General features: G+C 37.5%; 1 protein-coding gene across 5 annotated transcripts in view; it reads right to left on the minus strand.

Moving 5' to 3' along the window:
* Positions 1-22,483, minus strand: part of NOL4 (nucleolar protein 4) — a 191,629-nt gene that overhangs the window by 26,656 nt on the left and 142,490 nt on the right. For 4 of the 5 annotated variants that reach the window (XM_069005949.1, XM_069005951.1, XM_069005954.1 and 1 more), the window contains 3 exons: positions 21,016-21,195; positions 20,072-20,263; positions 7,666-7,779 (listed from right to left, as the gene is read on the minus strand). In XM_069005949.1, the coding sequence (XP_068862050.1) occupies positions 7,666-7,779; positions 20,072-20,263; positions 21,016-21,195 (486 nt within the window). The remainder of the gene's footprint in view (positions 1-7,665; positions 7,780-20,071; positions 20,264-21,015; positions 21,196-22,483) is intronic. The other variant, XM_069005950.1, reaches the window with a different exon arrangement.

The following is a 22,483-nucleotide window of genomic DNA, read 5'->3' on the forward strand; positions in this document are numbered from 1 at the left end:
TCCTGTGCAACATATTGCCCTATATTGCCACTATACAATATAAATAACAGAATACGATTTTTTCCTTCCTCCTGGGAGCTGCATTGATTAGGAAAGAGAACAACATACATATGGGGACACAAATGCATGTCTTTCTTCCTTCATTCCTGCTCTCTGAAGGGTAATGCATGAAATAACTCCTCAGTGTCAAGATTTAGAAGCTGTGCATTAATGGGAAAATTCTCTTTGTCCTCCAAATATGAAGGTTTAAAAGTCTCTTACCCATCACTGCTGAAAGACAGATACAGTGATCCTGCAAAAGAGGTCCATGCCCTTGCTGCAATTTAGATTTTTAATTCATTTCTTCCAAAGCAGTTTCACAATTACCTATAATTTGTCCACCAGTAATTTCCTTCCTTCTTAATCAAAACACAAACTGCTCCTGGTCTGCAACAGCCAGACATTATTCTTGTTAATAAAACTGTGCTTGAAGAGACTTTATGTCAACCCCCCTGTTACACGCAGCAAAACAGCTCTAGAAATTGTATGGAGGCAGATCAGTAACATCACCTCACAAACCTCAATTGCTTTAAAAATTTAGGAATTAGCTATAAATAGTAGGAAACACCATAGCAGTGATTTTCTAGTGGCAGTACATGTGCACTTTTACTAACATTCAGATGTATTGCATTAGCACAGAACCTATATCCAGTTCTGCAACCAGCACTTGTTTCAAGCTGCTCTATTCAGGTTGCTGCTGTGACAACCCTCCAGAGTCAAATGTTAGGTCAGCTCCCAGCATATGTGTCTAGGCCATAATTCATTTGTCAGAAACCTAATAGCCACCTATTCCTACTCCTCTAACAGCTAAAACCAATATTGTTAAAATTACTAAATGTTACAATATCCTTAACAGCCTATTCACTGAAAACTTTAGATTTTCCTTGCTCTTATCCCCCAAAACAAAAATGCCTGAGAAGGATGCATTTAAAGTGCCTATATGTAGACTTATCACAGAATCACAGAATAAGCTGCAAGGGACCTATCAGGATCATCGAGTCCAACTCCTGGCCCTGCACAGTCTCTAAGAGTCCAAGAGTCTCACCACATACCCGAGAGCACTGTCCAAACACTTCTTGAACTCTGCCAGGCTGGTGCTGTGACTGCTTCCCTGGGGAGCCTGCTCCAGTGCCCAAACACCCCCTGGGTGAAGAACCTGTTAATAATATCTAACCTAAACATCCCCTGACACAACTTCAGGCCATTTCCTTGGGTCCTGTCACTGGTCACCAGAGAGAAGAGATCCGTGCCTGCCCCTCCTCTTGCTCTTGTGAGGAAGCTGTAGACTACAGTGAGCTCTCCCCTCAGTCTCCTCCTCTCCAGGCTGAACAGACTAAGTGACCTCAGCTGCTACTCATACGGTTTGGGATCATTAAATTTTTTCTTCTCTGGGAGATAGTTGTTGTCTTTCACTTCTCCACCACGATGATTACTGATAATTAATTTGGCTGGTTACAAGTCACAGCACAGAAAAAAATTATAGCTGTCATCATGATGAAAGTTTTCCTTAAAAATGCATTCAGTGTTTATCACAAAGAACTGCTTCATAGCATCGTAGTGCATAATACCCTGTGAACAGAGACTCGCCCTTGTCAACTTGAAAAGCTTAAATAAACAAAGAATATTTTTTTAATTGAGGTTAGCACATCAAGTGAGTCGTATTGTGATGTCTGTACAGTGAATGTATGAGGACAACACCTTTCTCAGACTATAAAGTTGCCTGACTACTGCTATTTTCATGTAGTCTCTGGAAAGAAAGGAAACTGTACCTTTTAAACACATATTTTTCAAAAAATGAAATGCAGAAAACCTTTTTCTTATCATGTATATTCTATAAAATACTACAGACAACCATTCTGTGAAGAGACTACTAATTTAAAAAGCACCAGCTCTGACTGAGAAATGCCTTTGTTAGGATGGGAGATATGTAAGATAACCATAACTTTCATTTTCCTCTGAGCTTAAGTTTTTCTTAGGCTCAACTTGTCATTTGGTGTGTAACTACAATAGAGTCACACACTGCATGTCCAATTACTTCGGGCATAAGGATCAAAGAAGTGTATGCAGCTCCCTCCTTTGGCTGACCAAAAAATTGTGCATCTATTGCAGCCTTTCCATGACATTAGTCACTGGAGTCAAATGGCTAAAATGACATGGATTGAATCCAGGGGAGCATCCAGTCCACTGGCTTTGCAGTCATATGTGACCACTGTTCTCCTATCTACAAATACAACAATGTATTCTCAAAGGTCCAGATTCCTAACTGGTACAAATCAACATGTTGTGAATGAAGCAACACCAATTTTCTAAATGTTCTGGCTAACTGTACATGACATGTCCATAAAAAGGTTCATATAATTCTGCAGTCATATTACTCTGTGATTCAGTTCTTTTCCTGCTTCCCTATATTCATCCTCCCCTCTCATTCCCAAGTGCTGATGTTTTGTCTTGATTGCCAAAAACTACTTTTTTCAATTAGAGAAAAATGTTCATTGATAAATTTTGCAACATGACAGCACGCAAAAAAGTATAAATTCTAAAGAAAAATAACCAATTTAACAAAATGCAGCTGTTACAGAAAACACTTGCATCCAAATGAAGGAGAAGGCACTTTTTCCTACTATCATTCTTAAGTGCTTTCCCACAGATAGATTCCACTGGTTCATCTTCTTTAGAGAAAATAAAGAGGCAGGTCCTCTCACATACTGATGTATATCAATTACTATTTACTCTTACATCTTCCCTTGAAGACTTCTCATTGGTTTCTGGGTTGTTTTTTTTTACAGACAGAACAGTAGCAACACTTATCCACCTCCACTTCTCCAGAGTCCCATAGCCCAGCCCTGCTCCACACTGTTTCATGTGGAGGTTTTATAAAAACTACAGCACACACATACACCTGTTTGGAAGAAGCAGAGACTGACAATGGTTCAGGTCTTAAAATAAAACTTCCTGTGATCAACAACAAATTGAGCCTTATGACCAAGGTCTCTGGAGTGCATAAAGCAGGCATCCTGCCCCTCTGTTACTGCCCAGGACATAATGACAGGATGACTTTCCCCAGATTTTTCTACTTATTTAACCATTCTTCTTTTGCCCAACCAAGACACAATTTGGTTTGTAAAGTGAAGGACATGGCAAAAGAATAATGGCTATATTGTTCACCATATGTGATGAATACAAGTAAATAGGGCTGTATTTTAGCTCTACCTATTTTGTTTCATGACTCCCTTGTTCACAGTAGTTCAGAACCTCCACTTAATCCAACTGCTTCACACCAAACATTGCTATGGATCTAAAAAGGATTATCCCAGGAGAACATCCAAAGAAGCACAGAAAATCCTAAGGATTCAGATAATGCCTCTTCTATCTCTCACTGAAGCAAATAATAAAAGGTTGATCCAATTCCTGTTTCTACATTTTTCATCAACTGTGATCAAAAAAGTCTTTAAAATTCAAAAGGGTTACTCTTTTTCAGTATCCAGACTCAACATAGGTGATTTGGAGAGAGACACAAAAGCTCTGTATTGCTTCTGTACCAACTGCCTGATCTGGACTGTGAAAGATCAACCAAATCTAGCCCAGTGTCACAAGCATTTCACTGTTCAGCAGTACTAACAGTAAACCTAGACAACTTCAACATATAAATCTATAAAAATTGTGCAACCGAATAAATTATTTTTGGTACCAGGCAGAATTAAAAAGTGGAAGTGACAGGATTCTTCAGCTGGGTAATAGGTATCAAATATATAACTTCTCAGCACTAAAGCTTCTGGCCAACCAACCAGTGCTTGATCTCAAGATAATGAAAATACACTGAAGCTTAAGAGAGCACTTGAGTAACATTTAACAAGGTCAGACAACCAAAGCATTACAGTCTGAGCTACCACAGCCTAGTAAATAGATTTATATTTCTCAAAGAGAAGTCTCACAAACTGACAATGCTTTTATTGTTGCAGTTCCCCAACAACTATGGGAAATTACTAGTTTCCTGAAAGACAAGAACACATTGATTTTCCCATTAAGAAATAAATTCCTGGCATAAAAAAACAATGCTGAAAATAAGTCAGTGACGCCAGTGAGACCAGATTTCATTAACTTATTTTTAAAATTGGATTTTTGCAGGCAGAAATTTTCAGCCTTCAGTTAGGAAATACAAAGATCATATAAGTGGAATTTAAGACATAGGTTGAAGGATGGTTTCTTCCTTATTCACACTTAACTTTATCACACTTAACACTGTGCCATGATCAGGGCTATATTAACCACTGCAGCTATCAGAAATACTTCTAGAAAGTAATCCATAAGATGAAGTAATACTTCTAGAAAGTAATCCATAAGATGAAGTATTTGTGTGTGCAGAGATACATACACACAAGGAGAGGTTTCTTCTGAAGAGAAAACAAATGGCTGCATGGGACTGTACTTATATAAAGCCAAACCTTCACATTTAATACTTGTGAAAGAAATAGCAAATACTCATGAGCATGGCCAACACTATCTATTAAAAAAAATGAGGCCATAAAAGGGTCCCTAGGTTTGACTTTTAAGTTGCTTCTTTTTCCTGAGCAATAATTGAGATTGTTTTTCATAAAATCATTGCTAAAATTAACACTGTAGGCAAAAAACCTATTTAATTTGGAGATTCATATCATTTTAACAAATAGAGACTTCCATTAGGGACATACATGCAACAAACTCAGAATTTCCTGCTTGGGGGCTGTGTTGTGCCAGTGAGAGCAGGAAAAACGGAGAAGAAAAGGAAAGAGCATAAACAAGAGAAGAAAAGGGGTTCAGTGGGCTGCAAAGTTTTATCTCAGCTTCAGGACTGGGCATAACACTCATTGTGTTCTTAATTAATTCATGGTTTATGGGTAATATTCTGAAAAACGTGGTGGTAGGGATACAAGTTACAGAGACACAGAAACACAGAATCAATCAGGTTGGAAGAGCCCTCTGAAATCATTGAGTCCAACCTATCACAAGAACATCACACCATCTATTAGACCATGGCACCAAGTGCCACATCTCACTTTGAGGCAGAGCACCTGTCTGGAGAACAAAAGGCAGAACTTCACTGTACTGCATGCAAGAATAAAGCAGCCTTTATGCAGTGCTTCCATTCAGCTCTCAGGGGAAGTGCTGAATGAGTGCCCTTGCCAGATCCTCGTAACAATCTACTTTCCAGGATTGTCTAATGCTTGTCCTCAATTAGAAGATCTCTTGATATAATTTATGAAGTGGCAATTTTCATTATCAAAATCTTATTTCCCCTTTTTCCCTCCCAAATTTTCAGTCCTCAAAGCCTGAGTCTACCCAGTGGTATAACACCCAATTTTGAAAAAACAAGCTACTTTCTTTTATTCATATATATATATTTTTAAGAGCTATGGAACAGCAAAACAACATGATGAACTGAAGTTTTCCAGTCTTGTTCTGTTTAAGAGAAAAAAATCTAATGAAAATACAACATTTTAGATATATGTAAGAAAAGTGAAGGAAATTGAATAGTAAGTTAAGCGGAAAAAATAGGAAGAGGAGCAGAATAGAACCCTTTTACCTATAAGTCACATGCTCTGGATGTGAGGATACAGATCCAGTTCCCATCTCAGCACATAAACTGAGCACACTAGTGTCCATTAAATACCACACTCAGAAATACTCCGGAATGCTTTGCTCTCAGTCTACTTTGTTAATGTCTCATCCTTGGAATAAATAATTAAATTTCAATGGGACCAGGGCTAAACCCAAGGTATTCTACTTCTCTAATGACTTATCTATTCCACCCTGAAGGGTAAATTTCTCACTAAGTTTTATGAAGCTACCTAACACACACTGCCATAATTTTTTTCCAGCATGTTCAGCGTATCTACTCAGCATATCTATCCTGAATTCTTAAGTAGTTTTGCAAGCACCAAAGCTACACCAGCTCAGCTAATTTACTGCTTGCTGAATCAAATGGCTGGTGCTATTTGCAACTCCACTGTGTTCCCAGAACTCACTGGCAAAAAGGGGGAAGAGCTAAAGGAAGCAGAACCCAACACCCTTTGTTCATAGACAGCTTTGCTACTTTAACATCACAGTTGCAATGAAGGTGATCAGTTGGGACACATCCTGACTACAAGTTTTTAATTCTGTAATGAAAAGTAAAGAAATGCCTCCCCCCCCAAAGCTGTTACCAAATGCTTCTGTGATAGTAATACTACAAATAAAGGGGGGGAAAAAAGCCTATTAATAGGCTTTTTTGAGTTCTGACTACAGTTTAAATATTGATTTTTGTTTCAACAGGTCTCTGGCTCCCTGAAGAGCATTATGGGAGTCTCATTTAAATCACTTCAAAACTCTGCCTCACCCTGGATGGACCAAGGAATTGAGCCATTAGTTTTGTGCAATGAAAGTAACTGATGTTTGTGCAAGTCATTTCTAGTTCCCCTTGGGCTAAGAGCACATTGACTTTGTAGCTTTTTTTTTATTATTATTACTGAAAAATCAGAGAGCAAATGAGAGACTATAAAACCTGAATGAGCACTGCTTCTAAACTAAATTATATTTAATATTACAGTGCTTTGACATCCCATGTGATTTGTAAATCTTAAGGCAAATCTAGCACAATAATGAAAATACTAGCAAAAAAATATCACAGCAAAAATAAATAGCAACATACACTTTCAGATCCTAAACTATCAATTTTGTAAGTACACCAGTAGCAATCCTCTAAACAGTTAGGGTATGACCTGAAAGAACTCAATAGACTATGCATAAAAGGAAAATGTTCTTTTAAAAAATGTTCTATTCCACAAAATAAAAGTTCATCTGCCATGACAGAAGCATATTTTAGAACACCTGAGGTATCACTAAGATTTTTACTTTGCTACAATCATGAAGAGAAATAAAGCATAATAGTTTTTGCAATAAGAATGTTAGACATTCACTCTGTCTGTGGAGTGAGTAAATAATCAAAAAGCCTGGAATGAACTACCAGTTGGATTTTAAAAAAATGAGAGAAAACATGTAATTTCCAGAAAATAAAAGGTAATAAGATTATAACATGCACTAAAAAAGGTGAATAATCACACAAGAAAAAAACATATCAGCTTTAAAAAGTCACTAGTAAGTTAATTGACAGCATTTTGTTATATAGCACAGCAACTTTTCTGTTTCAGGCAAATAGGTATTTTCAGACACTAACACTAATTCACCTTGTATTTAAAATGCATACACATTTTGAAAGAGAATATGTGCACGAATAAACACACTAATTCATGGACACATGCACCATTTCAGTTATTGATGTACTTTATATACACTGTATGTTCTGTTCCTTTTAATTCTAGTATACAGATTACACATTATGCTCTGAAAATCTACAGCCATCAAAAAGTAGATATATAGCTTTATGCAGCTGGACATTACAAATATATTCTACACCCTCACACAGCTTATGTAAATATAGACAAAGACATGCTTGTGTATTCATTAAAAAAACTACAGCTTTTGTATTTTAATTAATCTTGACTAGCAAGAAGCATATAAGGGATTGCACCACCCTTCTGCCTGGCATCCTATGTAAATGAGTCCAGTGCATTTATAAATATGGATGTGGTAGACCCCCAAACAACACAGTACCTGCTGTCTATCCAGCCGCATCCTTTTTGCAGCATTTCTGCTTTCACTCTCACAGGCGGAAGCCAGGATACTCTCTGCAACTGCTGAAGTAAGGTGTGAGGGAATAGGTCGTGACTATGAAAGAGAAAAAGAAACACAGAAATTATTCCTAGCATAATCCACAACATCCTTTTTCAAAGCACACCATACCATCACCTAGGCAGGAAAGTCCGCTCATTGAAATGCAGTTTATACCAACAAAACAGGGAAATGGAACTTGCAAAGATGAAAAATGAAACTAGTTAGATGTTAAAGCTGCAGCTGATCCACAGATCCACGAGAAGCCCTTTCCCCCCACAGCTCTATTGTCCAGTGTGTTTAGTCTGGCTCATTAAGCTGTACTTTGAACAGACAGTGGCATATTCTCTGCGTTCCAGCAGCACCCTGGCCGTCTGATTCTTGTTAAGAAAACTGAAAGGCTTTTTATCCTGTGCAGCATGTGACATAGATGAGTAGTGTTTTTTTATAGTCATACAAAAAAAAAAAACCAAAACAAAAAACCCCAAGTGATAGGGTTGAAACATCACTCAAAACCTAACAGATTGTCAGAACATTTCAGAGCAGCCTCAATCTGTAGTATATGAATATTTGCATTCCTTGCTGCAACATGACTGATGTGATTAAAACGACTTTAAAAAAAAAAAATCTGTTTTCCTTTTGATAATGCCAGCCTTCCAACACTCCAGATATTTTGTGGTTCAACTAGATATGGTTCATTTTTCCAGTTCAAAACCTCTCATTAGTAATTTCATAGCATTTACATGTTTTAGGTTAAAGGTGCAGTGAATCCCCCAAAAAGAAGGGAATGATAAAATCTTTTTTGCATCATTGTTGATTATGAACTCCAGTATGATCTTGCCTACCATTTCATTAGGAAGAATATTTACACACCCTTTTTTTTTCCTGATTACATACAAAACAATCCTCCTGAAAGATGAAGCTCATAATTATCTTCTTCATTAATATACAAAGATATATCAGAACTACCAAGAAAATAAACAAAGAGGGGATAATAACAGAGATACTGATGTACGTGTAAGCCCATTACAGACACTGCAATTTACTGAGCCCAGTTCTGAATTTCCACAAATTTTCAAAGCTTCATTGAACTCAAATTTACATTTACTATGTATATTTTTACCTACTGAAAAAGTGGACATGTGTGAGGGAGTTTGGGTGTGGTTTTTTGCTTGGTTGTTTTGGGCGGGGGGGGTTTTGAAGGGTTTTAGTTTCTTACTCCCAAAAATATGGATATGAACCTGCTATGAAATGTCAATGAATTTTGGAAGAAAATTTGGAGGGTATTCACTTCCTAGACAACCTTAAAACAAATTAATTATATAGGCTCAACTGATTTTATGGTTTTCATAACATTCCAGAAAGTATGGAGCCAGCCATGACCAGTATTACATTTTTACCTTTAAAAATTAAAATCAATTTATTGACTTCAGATATGCTCTGCAGAAAGCCAGTTTTTAATCTGACACTCTTCTTTCTCTAAAGCATGGGATCACAGTCTGTCTGGGACCAGAAGATGAACTAGCTTTTAGAAGTAGACAGGGATTTATGGGTCTTCCTCACTAGTGCAATAGGCTTATTTCTCCCCACTTATATGAGAACAAGCTCTCCGGCATCAGTATAAGAGCAGTGTAAGAAAGACAGCCAGAGGCTGCAATACTGCAATAAATTATACTTGGATTGATTTGACAGAACAAACTATGGAGCTTGTTTCCAGTTTTGAAAGTAATTCAGTCTAAGAGATGAGGGACACTGATGCAAGCCCCAGTGTCGTGAGAGAAGTTAACATCACATGCAGTACAAGCAGACACCTGACTCAGAGCTCCAGAGGACAAAGTCTTTACGGAAGGGTTTCACTGACAAAGCATGATATTTATTACTCTGACTCCCTGGAACGGTGATGTTACTCTGAATTTGTTACTGCATCACACTAGATCCCTCACTGTGTTTGGTGCCCAAGTACCACCGTACATGCCACTGGTTTATGTATGTTCCAGGTGCACTGACTCTGTTGACTTCATGGAATTCTCAGTGTGGTCCTGTAACAGTGGTCACATGATGTTCTTGAAAAATGGTGAGCAAATACCTCATTAATTTCTCCAGCTCAGGTCTTCAGCTAAACCTGAAAATCCACATCAGCGGATTTTTACAAGGTGATATATGAGCCAAAAAACCTTATGTTCTGACCAAAAAGTAAAATGAACACCAGTTCTTCCAGTTAATATATTTGTCTATGGGAGAGAATAGGTTTATGGAAGTGTTTTATAAAACAAAACATGAAATGTTATTATAAAAATCAAGCAGTTATCTTTTCTCTGAAAAGGCATGTAGTGATCAGTGCTCACTATTGAAATATTGAACCCAAGTTAGCACCTGCAAAATAGAAGAAATCTGTGGGTAATGGAGTATCTTCCTCTTGAAATACGCATTAACCCAAAATTTCTCTCACTCATCACTGCAGCTGGCTGTTGATATGTTCATATCAAGAACTATCTAGAGTGAACCTTAGGGGAAACATGATGAATACATGGCTCAGTCACCTGGGGAGTAAAGTACTGCAACAAAGCACAGGAGAAAAATCACCTCCTCAAGGTTCGGGCTCTATCAACAGAGCACTAGTCTGGCATTGACTGAGAAGAGGAAAACAGTCCTCTGTCACTAGGAGCAGAGCTGTTAAAGAGGAGATTTTCTGTTTTGTGAAATTCCATATCTGTAACATGTAAAAAAGATCAATTTTGAAAAGCCTAAGAGAAAAAAATTACTTTGAAATAACCACTTCTAAAAAATTGTTTTTAAATAAACTGAATTAGTATCTCCATCTTCTAAGCTCAGAAACCCCTTTCTGGCTTAGCTTAGCTTCCTTTTCCTCTCTACTTCTGATTATACACGATCTCTCTCATAACTACAGCTGTAAAACCAATTCTGTAAGAAGCTCAAACATCCCTGTTGGGGTCTGAACATCTCTCAATTCCCAATCTGAAGGCGAGACTCAAAGGCCTTGGGAAACATGGCAAAAGTGGTATCATTCAATTTTGCAGAAGGAAGCCTGCAGATCTTAGCCAAAAGAGAATTTTGCAGGTTCCCAGGCTGCCCTCTGCAGAGCTGAGAGCTGAGTGCTGGTTCCTACATGTTTGGAACTGCAGCAGGAAATGTGGGAGAGAAGGACAACTTTTTCCAAGGCCTCCCAAGCTGTCCCCATAATCCCTGGATCCACAGCCTGCCCACTGAACGAGCAGAAAACCAGCTTTCATTTTATGGTAGTATGTCAAAATCGAAAACCCTTGACAAAATAGCATTTCTTAAAGAGAAAAAAAAAACAAAAAGGCATTATCAAAAAATAACCAACCAGCTTTAGCTGATTTAGAATGTACCTAGTGTTGTTTGAGGCATAACATTCACAGGCCCAATCTGGTATTTCTCTCACTTCACAGTGATGTAAAGCAGGAAATAACTATACTGCAACTACCCATGTGTAAAACAACAGAAAAGAAAAAGTCCTGTAAACTTTAGTCTACCAAAAGTAGCAAATCACAAGGGAGGATAACATTTTTGTCATTTTGAACCAAGGATAGAGAGAAAAGACACATGTGACAATTTTATGACAACTCTCAGGTGAAGAGATGAATAAAACTTAGAAGGAATCTGGTGAACAGTATAATACAGGCCTTCTGAGAAGACTGTATGTCCATCACACAAAAGCAGTATACAGAATTGCTTTGTATTTACTTGGAAACATGATGCTGCTTGTGACTGCACTGAAGCAGGAGTCACATTTTGAACACGCATCCAGTTTTGGTTTTTACATCTCCTCAGCTGACACACAGCTAACATCCAGCCTCTAACACAATGTAGGCAAAGAGCATTTTGACAAACCATGTAAGGAAAACCTGCTAGACTGCATGTGCACACGGATGCCTTTGTTTAAAACAACTTTTGAAGTGACTGACATTTAGGAAGTGGTTGGAATTCCCTCAGTAACCCATGGGAGATGACCAACCACCTTCAGTTCTCTCATACTTGAAACTGTATTTTGAGATCACCACAGAGCCTGTAGATGACAATGATGACAACAAAGCAACATGCACACTTAACCATCCTATTGGATATGCACTTTTGCATACTTTCATAAGAATTATTTTTTCAAATTGATTTGAAGTTTTTATACACTCATCCCTTCTTCTCTTTCTGAAGAGTTTATAAACCATTGATACATACAGTTTTGCAAGCTGCATAATGGAAAATCAAATTAGTCAATACTTCTGTCTAGTCTATAACTGCTGTTTTGCTTTAAAGTATGTTGAACCTTATGAAGACCCTTCCATGACTTTGATGCTCTTTAGATCTGGGTATCAACAATCAAAGCATCTTACAACAAGCCTTTCTGGAGTTACAGAGTAGTCCTGCAAGGTTGCTCATTTTTTAGTAGTTGAAATCAGAAATCCTTGGCCCAGCTCATCTAGAAATTAGGTCTCTTGGTATAATCTCTGACCCTTTAACAAAGAAGAGAAGAGATGTTCAATATGCTGTAAAATACACACTTTCACTATAACAACTGTATGCAGTATCATCAAGCCTTCTGCTTAAAGTGAGGTACCTTTGCAGTATCTTCATGTGAAACACCAAATACCTCTTCTGGCATGGTCACACAGTTCCTGTATTTCTACACAGAATCTGAAAAAACTTCTATGTTCTAATTTCATACGTACACTTTTGGCATAAATTTACCAATTATTGATATAATAGATAGCTGACTATATTTCAGTCTAAACCACTAGGAGCAGTATGTTCACTAAAAAGAATTTTGCAATGTACTGTGCATGCTGTCCATCCGTGGTTAGAGATTCATTATCACTAAAGTTACTAGCCTGGCATTTTTTTGATATCCAGTATAAATAAAAGCCAAAGTTGTTGCACAAAATTTTGGTCTACATACTTTTACCCATGTTACATTAGTCTGGCTCAATTCTGAAAAAATACAGCTATCTGTTTAGTCAGATAATGGGCACACATGTATGTTGCTGCCTGTTCCAAGCTTCCCTTCCTCCTCCCCAAGACACTTGCCTCTGCCATGTGCTCTTAACCCCTTTGTTCCAAGCGTGGGCAAAACCAAATGTAACTCAAACTCTTTAGCAGTGTCTGATTGGCCGGTCACCCCGGGTCTACCCCCAGTCCGCCCCTTCCCCCTTCTCCGAATAAAAGAAGGACACAAGAGGGGGGCTGCCCTCTTTGGCTTTGCAACTGTTTCTGCAAACGTCTTGTCTGTTTCTTTTTGAAAGCTGCTAATTGTGGGAATTAGGCAAGCTGAGAGCTGTATTTCTTCCTCTTTGCTTCTGCTGGTGATATCAGTTTTGCAGCTAATATTTGCCACTTTCAGAACTACTGAAATGCTGGATTGCCCGTGCTGCCTCTCTAGGCTGTCCGAGGCTTTCTAAGACATTGAACTACGAGCCTAGCCGGTAAAAAGCTGTAAGTACACCTCCTCACATGTACACCTGCTAAATGCCAGACATTATAAGCTGACATGTGTTACTACCTTCTAGTTTAGGCAAATTAACACTGAAAATTATATCTTTCAGTAAAAGACAGTTGCAAACACATAAACATGCAAGTTACTTAATGTTCTTCATAGAGACCCTCATATAAATCATAGAATCACAGAATCATTTAGGTTGGAAAAGACCTGTAAAATCGAGTCCAGCCATTAAAACAGCACTCCCAGCTCCACCACTAAACCATGTCCCCAAGTGCCACATCCACACTTCTTTTAAATACCTCCAGGGATAGTAACTCCACCACTTCCCTGGACAGTCTGTTACAATGGATGAAGAAATTTTTCCTAATAGCCAATCTAAATCTGCCCTGGCATGAGTGCAGGCCATTTCTCCTACTCCTGTTGCCTTGTACTTGGGAGAAAACATATGGATTCTAATAGAAATGTGAGAATGAGGAATTATTTTAACTATTACTCAAACTTGAAAAAAAAATGGTTTGAAATTTTCCAACGTGATTTGGCATCCAAAATTGAAGATGAATGTCTAAGATGCCTCACTGACAGTGACTAAATTTCTCCAAAGATACCACTGAGCACTTCTTTGCATGTTGGGCTCCCCAAAACTAGATAGTCCCTAGTGTTCTCTTGCATGTCTGCTTGTTCCTCGGGTATTGCAAGACCAGCTCATTTCCAAAATTAAATACTGCAAATATGCCACAACTCTTTCATAATAAATTATTAAGATCTAACACAATGTCCTAAAACACCCAACATATTTGTAACAGCGTACAATATCTAAATAGCATTTTTTCATAGAAAATATGCAAAATACGTTACAAGACAGGGAATAAATGATCTTCAAAGAAGAGTTTTTAATCAGAACAATGCAGTGAAATGTATGACAACTGTCCTATGCGGCACAGTTGCAAAGGACTCAGAAACCCTTCTACAGAGTATTTTTGAATTTAAAGACTGAATGAAGTACAGTACTGCACTATACTGCATGTACTTTTGTACTGGTCACAAACTGGAAGAGGGTAGATTTAGATTAGATATTGGGAAGAAATTCCTTACTGTGAGGGTGGTGAGGCACTGGACTGAGTTGCCCAGAAAAGCTGTGGATGCTCCATTCCTGGAAGTTTTCAAGGCCCGGTTGAATGGGGCTTTGAGCAACCTCCTTTAGTGGAAGGTGTTCCTGCCCACAGAAGAGGGGTTGGAACTAGATGAATTTGAAAGTCACTTCCAACTCAAGTTATTTTGTAATTCTGTGATTCTGTGGATTGTTAGTACAAAATAGTGGAATATGAACAACTGGACTGGCATTTTAATGCCTGTAGCACTGCATTTCAGTCTGGGGTTTGATATATTTTGCTCAGTCTCTCAGTCTTGTGATAAATACCCAATTGTAACACCTCCCAAAGGATTCAATGAGATAACAGAAATATTTTCTTAAATGGCAGAAGAGGCATTTTGAAACATCTAGTGATGTTCAAATCGCTTTTTTAATTTTTCAGCTTTGTAATACATTGAATTGAAACACTGTGTGTTGCACCTAGGTTATGATGGCACCTAAATAAATCCATATATATCTTAACATATCCATATTCCTGTCTAAAAATTAAGCAAATGACTCTTTCCAATCAACCAACATGCTGCTGTTGCTGCTGTTATGTTTGCACAGGGGACCAAGTTCCAATCTGCCTATTTAGGTGAGCAATTTCAGCAGGGCTAGTGGAAATTTTAAATTACTTATGTGAACAACAGCAAGAATATCTATCTGACTTTATTAATCTAAAAATCAAGTATTTTGTCTAAAGTAGTCATCCAGGCTTCTTTTTAGTTTCATTTTTAACTCATGAGACTGCTGGGGATGAACCTCTCCAGACTGGTTCAAAATCTTTTTCCAAATATCATGCCTTTTTTAAAGCTAAATTCTTCACATTTTGCAAGGTTAATGGAAGAAGTGTTACTTCTTCCACCGCTCACTTTTCCAAAATTGCCTATACTTTCAAAAGTCATTAAAAAGTAAAAGCTATCTGAGGCAGATTTAGGAGGAAGTTCTCAAAAATCATATGAGCATTCACTTAACTGTTCTGTGGCGAAAAAAAACCCAACCCAACACATCTAAGAGCCTTAGTAAAACTGTTTCTAGAATATTTTTTCAAGACTATATGAGATCTAATGGTAAAAGTCAAAGTTTATCAGAGGGTAGCTTTGCCCTTTTTCAACCAAGTTGCCCATCAGACTTAAATAAGTTAACCACTATCAAACAAGGGTGAGGTGCTTGGAAAGGGGAATGCCCAGCTGACAGGGTTTGGGTTATAGTACAAAGCAACAACTCCATTAGTGGTTTTAGATCTTCATGTAACTGTTCTTGTGATAATTTTCTTAATGCTTCCCAGCTTTTTAATCAATTAGATATGCATCCCTGAATCTGCAGATCATCATTTTCCTGGAAATGCTTATGACCTTTCCAGACATAAAAGCCTGGAGGACAGAAAACCCCTGTGACAGCAAGGGCAGCTGGACTTTTCAGCACTAAATTCAGTAAATGAAAGATTTCTCTTTGTAAAACTAAAACTAAAAAGCAGAACCTAGACACCTATGCCAAGCACTCTTAATGAGGCATATTTCAGAAAACATCCCTTCTGGAAACCAGTCCCCACTGAAGCTGCTCAGTCTCCATATAGACACATGACAAGCCACTAGACACATTCAGAACACCTTGATCAACATGAGCACAGTCGCAAATTGTTAAAACACCTCTTACAGCCAACTGGCACAACCAAGTGACAGTAGGAGTGAAAGATACAGAGCTCAGTTACTTGTTCTCGAGGCTGGCGATAGGACAGAAGGTGCTGGGATGAACAACACTGGGACCTAAATCATGAACAATCTTCAGGCATAGTGTGACTCTTCTCTGACACATCCAAACTTGTCTTTGGACAATGAAAAGCATTTACAACTAGCCTTTTCTCTCCAACACAACACTTGATATTATTGTTTTGTACTACGGTAGTACTTCGGAGGAGGGTTTCCTTTTGCTTAAAAAAAAAGAATAATCTCTTAGTGAACGAGAGTTTAAAATCTTGCTCTTGCATTGGGATGCTTGCAGAAAAGAATGGCGCATCTGTGAGAAAGATACTGTAAGATGCAATTTCAAACTGAATGCAGTGAGAGTGATCATAGGAGATCATGAACATAGGAGGAAGCAGAGAGCAGCAAAAAAATGTAACTATTAAGTCAATTCAACCCCATTTGATTATTCCTAGCATCTAAAGTTCTTCTGGACTATAACTAGATAAATATCTCCAGCAGCTGTCAACTAAATCTTTCTAATTGGCAGTTGTCTTATTACAGAGGCTGGGACAAGTCTAAACAAAGGATTTAAAAAACATTAGTGAAACAGACCATGTGACTATTTTGGGGAGAAAATTCCTCTTGCATAGCCTATGGAGGTCACAAGACACCTAATGTGTATTCAGGGATTCTTGTTGATATTGGTCCTTGAGAATGAGGAAGCAATTTTTTTCTTTTGTTTATGGACTAATGAAGAGAAAAATAAATAATTTCTTTAAGAATATTGAGAACTTTTAAGTTCTCAAAGCAATACAGCACAATGCAGGTAGAAGCACAACATAGAAATCCCCTCCAAAAGCCAGTGATTTCAGTAGTTGACAGATTTCCCTCCCAACTAAAGATTCTGGGCAAGATCACAGAATTTAGTAAGAGAATGTTCTCAGCAGTCCCTTAGCAAGAGACAAGGGGAGGAGAGAAAAACTCATACAATTAATGAGAAGAGCTGAGTACCCTACGGAGGTATATACTTGTGTCAGGATGAAAACTGCAGACTACAAGCTGCACAGTCAAATGGGCAGAGCATTTCCAATGTAGAAAGGGAGTTTCTCAAAGGCATATTTGTCACAAGAAGCTATGCAAGCTGCCTCAGAGTCCACAGACAACTATCTGTCACAAGTGGAGGCAGAATAACTATAAGTAATCTCTTAAACATAATAATACTAAGAATCATATTAATTCACAATACAAACACTCATGAGACTGAGCCTTTTTTATTGCCTCAAAGCTAGAACTGGCCTGTTATGCAGCAAGAACTGTCGCTGGGATTACAGATGGCAAATAACTGACAGAATCAGGCTCCAGGCATTCTTTTTCATCTTTACCATGCAGTTTTACACTAATTTAACATTGTGTTTACATTTTCTCTTCACTTTACAGTATGATGCTGTAGATAGCTGCACGATTCCACACACAGCCTGAACTGTTACATGCCATAAAAGAGAATATTCTCTTTTTTTCATGCAACTAGATGCTCAAAATGTAGCACTTTGAACCAGAACAAAATTAAAAACTTGTATTTAACGTGTGTATCGCAAAAGCCATCTCCTGTGGAGGTTATTATCTGACATCCTATTTAATATAACAATGGTACTGGTACTGCAGCTGAGCAGATCATTATTCTGGTTTATTTTGTATTTGAGGGTAGTCCTTTATTCAAAACAACACCATCTTGTCCCTTCATGATTGTTTTGAACAAATGTTATTATCCAGACAAGGTGGTTCTTCTCCATTATCAAAATGGTAAGCACATTTAAAACAACTAAGTAGTCAATGCCTCTGTCCATGGTAGCATTTTTTAAAAATGGCTGCAATAAAGAGATGATGATACAGTAACTTAGAAATCAGAAAATAATTTAAAAACCCAAAGGGATATTAAATTTCAGAATTATTCAAGACATACACATAAAATACTATTTATTCTCTTAGGAAGTTGATGGGAGCTCCTCCAGAGACTTTGGATAGTCTTTGGCTCGTATTCCTACCTGCTAACAGGGACATAGGACAGATATCCCTTCAGGCCCAAGAGGGCTGCAGTCTTTGGCAAGAGTTCCAGTGCCTTGTCACTTCCATTCATGGGTGAAAAAGTCAGTGTTTTAGAGGGTGATTTTTTTGTTTAAAAAGAAGTAAAGCCCATCATAAACTGTCATGAAACATTATAAAACCAGGAAATCTTTCTGAACTACAAAGATTGCCTATTTGGATCATATTCCTGGTAATCTCTGCTCCTTTTCCCCTCCCAGGAATAAATTTGATCCTGCAACCTTTATTCATATGAAAGTAACATTTGCAAATGTGCATTGAAGTCAAGCCAACCCCAGCTCTTATGGGTCAGACTGTAGCCCCTTGTTCATATTGCAAAACCGTTGCAGGAGTCTTTCAGAGGACAAGAAATGATCCAGTTTACATAACTGCTCATCAGCGTGAATAATGACGGTAATAAGGCCGTGAATTGGAACAGTGCGGAGACTTGCTAGCATTGGCTAATTTTGTATTTTCAATTGAAAGGACAGCAAAATAAAATATTTGGTTTCATGGAAGCTGAACTTGATGTTGCTTAATTTTTGTCAGACAGAGTGAGTAGATGCAATTTAATGCTACTTAGTATATTGTAGGAAATACTTCTTTTCTATTTGTCCTTTGTTTTGGAGGGCTAAACAAGCTGCCATGTATGCCACCAGTGAACCTTTGGCACTTCTGTCTGTACAGATGTCCTTTATTCTACCTGTCTTTCTTCATCTGAGCTTCCATTGTTCAGAAATAGTGTTATCCCAATGTTTCAAATAATAAAACCATGCAGTTGTTTAGAATAACAAACACACTCAAAAATTTAGTTTCTGCCTTTGTTTTTTGTATTATCAAATAGTGGTCTTACCCTACAAATAAGCCTGATATTTTGTTCTTAAAACTGTCAGCTACCATCTTAAACAACATATGGTACTCATAAATATTCTGCAAAAACTGCAGGAAAGAGAAAGACAGAGAGAAAAACAGTAAAATGCAATAATCTCCAATAATTTGTAATGTAATCAATGGGTTTGCAGATGATTCATTAAAAAAAAAATGGTATGTTTAATCGCTAAATGATATCTATTTGTAACAATGAGGTGATTTTGTTGTCATCTAAAGGCCAGAGAGATAGCTAAAACATTAAACACAAGGTGTGTAGGTGTGTAGCTACCTAGTTACTTCTGACTTTTCTCCATTTTGGAAATACAAACGTTTTCTAGAGATAAGCTGCCAAATGGTGAGAAGACTTTATTTACCCATTTTTGTGCTACTGAGTAATATTAAAATATCAATATCTGAAAACACTGTCAGTTGTATACTATGGTAATTCCCATGAGCTTTGGTTCAATTATAACTACTAAACCATTGGGATGCTCAGATTCTAAGTTTGATGTGGTTTACAACCATTAAATATGTTTTGCACACCTATATATCAGCTGAAAGATTTCAAAGGAGTAACTTTCACTGATAAGTAATAGGCTAAGGTGTAAAAGAAAACACCCAAAGCCAAAGCCATTGCCACTATGATGTTACTACACTGGGCATTTTCTTGAGTATAGCTTTTCTCTAGCGGGATCAATTTTACAGAGCTCACTGGAATCCAGTTAGCAGGGGCATTTTAGAGAAAAATCTGTCTTACTGCAAGACTTTTACAGGCAAAAATCTGTAATTTAAAGTAAGAAATAAGTCACCATACAGTCCACAGTACAGTTTCCCTCCTTATTTATGCCTTGGTTTCTTCTTTTTTCCCTATAGATTCATATTAGTTCATTTTGTGACCTCTAGTGTCCCACAGCATTTTTAAATCAAGGGGAATAAATTCGGGAAGAATGAAGGAGGGAAAAAGAAATCTCTGACCTGGTATTACCAAAAAAAAAAAAAGAAAAAAAAAAGAAAAAAAAAAAAGACGCTAAGATGAAAACAAAATAGTGCCATGGATTTACATATGGGGTTTTGATGGAAACTAGGGCTGGGTTTTAAGTCAAAACTCACCATCTCAAAACCACTTCTTTTCATCCGCCTGCAGGACTTGAGGTAAGTACGTATGCGTTTTCTGGCACGCTCTTGATACTCAGGGAATTGTCGCCTGCATGAGTCAATGATAGCCTGGATCTTTTCTTTGGGCTGCTTAGAGATTGGGACCATTCGGTCCAAGTTTTCATCTACAAACAGCCTGACAAACATCTGTTGGCAAGAGGGAGACAGAGGAGATGGGTTTGGAGGGCAGCTCTCTTCTCTTTCTAGCTTCCTGGCTTGTTTACTGATAGGAAGACATTTTTTTTCTATCCACTGAAGAGCTTTGTAACGGGAAGCCAGAAATATTAAGCAAACAGTTCTTTAAAGGGTTATTTGGGGTGGGGGTGGGGGAGGGACTGATCAAAAAAAAAAAAAAATAGACAAGAAAAGAATAGTCTATAGGATACAGAACTTGTGAGATAAACCAGAACAGATTGTGAAAATAGGCACTACTTAAGTTTCATTATTAACAATAAGCTGTGATTGCTAATCATTTTATTGAACTGACTCACATTTTTTCTTTGTTTGAACAATTGCTTGTGTTTTCATGCATAATTATATACATTGGGAAAGCAATAGAGAACAGCTGACCACCAGAATGGTCTCCTGACAAAACTAGCTACAGCCTCTTTCCATTCAGTGGGTGAACATGCACATCCACACAGCCACACACATGGTCACACATGCACACACACAGAACAAAGCTTTGTTTTCCTCACTGGTAAAGATGGCACTCTGCCTCAAAATTCTAAATAAAACACAGTAAATCTGTTGTCTGTTGGCAAGAGTTTAATGTGCGTTAAAATAATAATTGAAATAAATCCTGCAAATTAATGTGCCTTTAATATTGTCAAACTTACCCAAAACAACAATGCAAAAGGAACAGAAGAAGTAAACAAGGTGAGTGCAAGAGGGCTTACGTTAAAAGCTTTCAGTCGCTCAGCTTCTACCCCATCTGATTCATTAACCTTCTCAGGATCTTCTTGCTCATCATGGTCATCCTCATCCTCATCTCCTCGATTCAGAGACAGATCTTCAGCACCTCTGCCTACACTCTCATTCTTGCCAGAGTCATAGCTTGAATAGCTATGTGCAGGGGACTGAAAATAGAGAAAAGGAATATGCTTGTAAAAATTCTCAGCAAAAATAAGGTCTTACTTATCAAAAAGGCTTGGTAAATATTTCAAGAATTCCATGAATCCTTTTTATACTTGTTCAACATAAAGTGCTCCTAATCCTTCCAAGGACAAACAATGCACAGTTATAGTAATTTCAGTGCTTAAAAAAAAATGTGACCAACTGCAAATTCAGTAAATCTATTAACAAATTAATTACCTATGATAATTACAGTTAACATGAAAACTTTGCCGTACAGACTTGTTTAAGTACTACATACAGACATTTCTTACAAATACTAACTTCTTTGTATTAGTCAAGATGTAAATAAGGGATAGCCGATTTGAACAAAACTCAGAAGGAGTAAAATTTAAACATTTCAATGCAAAGAGGATTCAAGTAGGAAACACTGGTATTCATCCAATAAATAATAAATATTATCAAGAGATGCAAGAATTTATTCAAAATAAGGAGATGATCATGTTCCAGTTTCACTTGCAAAACCCCAGAACGTATTAGAGATGTGTAGATTTACATTTTGAATGCTCTCTGAGAATTATGTAGTAAAACCACTTTCTCTTTGAAAATCAGCATGCAGAACTTTCCCCTGAGCAGAAATTCATTTTGTTGGATAAAACAGATGGCCATCTCAATAAAGTGTATCCACTTGAAGGACCAGAAAGTTTCAAATTACCAGAAGTTCATAGAATGCATTTTCACTTGCAATATCAAGCCCTCCCTCAGTCTCCTGTTTCCACTGCATACACTTCAAACTGCAAACTGTGCAAAAGGCATCAGTAATAAAGTCTTCCACAACTTAACATTCTACAACTTAAAACTTAAAGATCAAAGCTTTTCCCCAGCCACACAAAAGTATCAGAGAGTATCTCCATCAGAGACATCAGATTCACATTTAGGTAATTCAGAGAAAAATCTCACATATATTTTAACGCTGTAATATTTTACTATGTTTCCTCTCTTGCTTCAAAGCATTCTGAAGTCTGAATCAGGTGCTACATGACAAACTTCACATACACACTTTTTTTAGATGCCTCCTGCCTTAGTGTCACCAGAAGTCAGGAGCATAATTTGGAAACCAAAAATACATTTCAAATACTTAAAATTGCATGCCTTGAACTACATTCTAAGATTCCTAAAACTTTCTTTATTTCAGGGTATTTTGCCAGCCACAGAATGAACCAGGACAGAGAGGTAGGAATGAAAGACCAACAAAACCATCCATCTGTAAGGCATATTTTTTTGCTTTATAGT

Source organism: Aphelocoma coerulescens, chromosome 2 (genome assembly GCF_041296385.1).
Source record: "Aphelocoma coerulescens isolate FSJ_1873_10779 chromosome 2, UR_Acoe_1.0, whole genome shotgun sequence".
Classification (NCBI taxonomy): domain Eukaryota; kingdom Metazoa; phylum Chordata; class Aves; order Passeriformes; family Corvidae; genus Aphelocoma; species Aphelocoma coerulescens.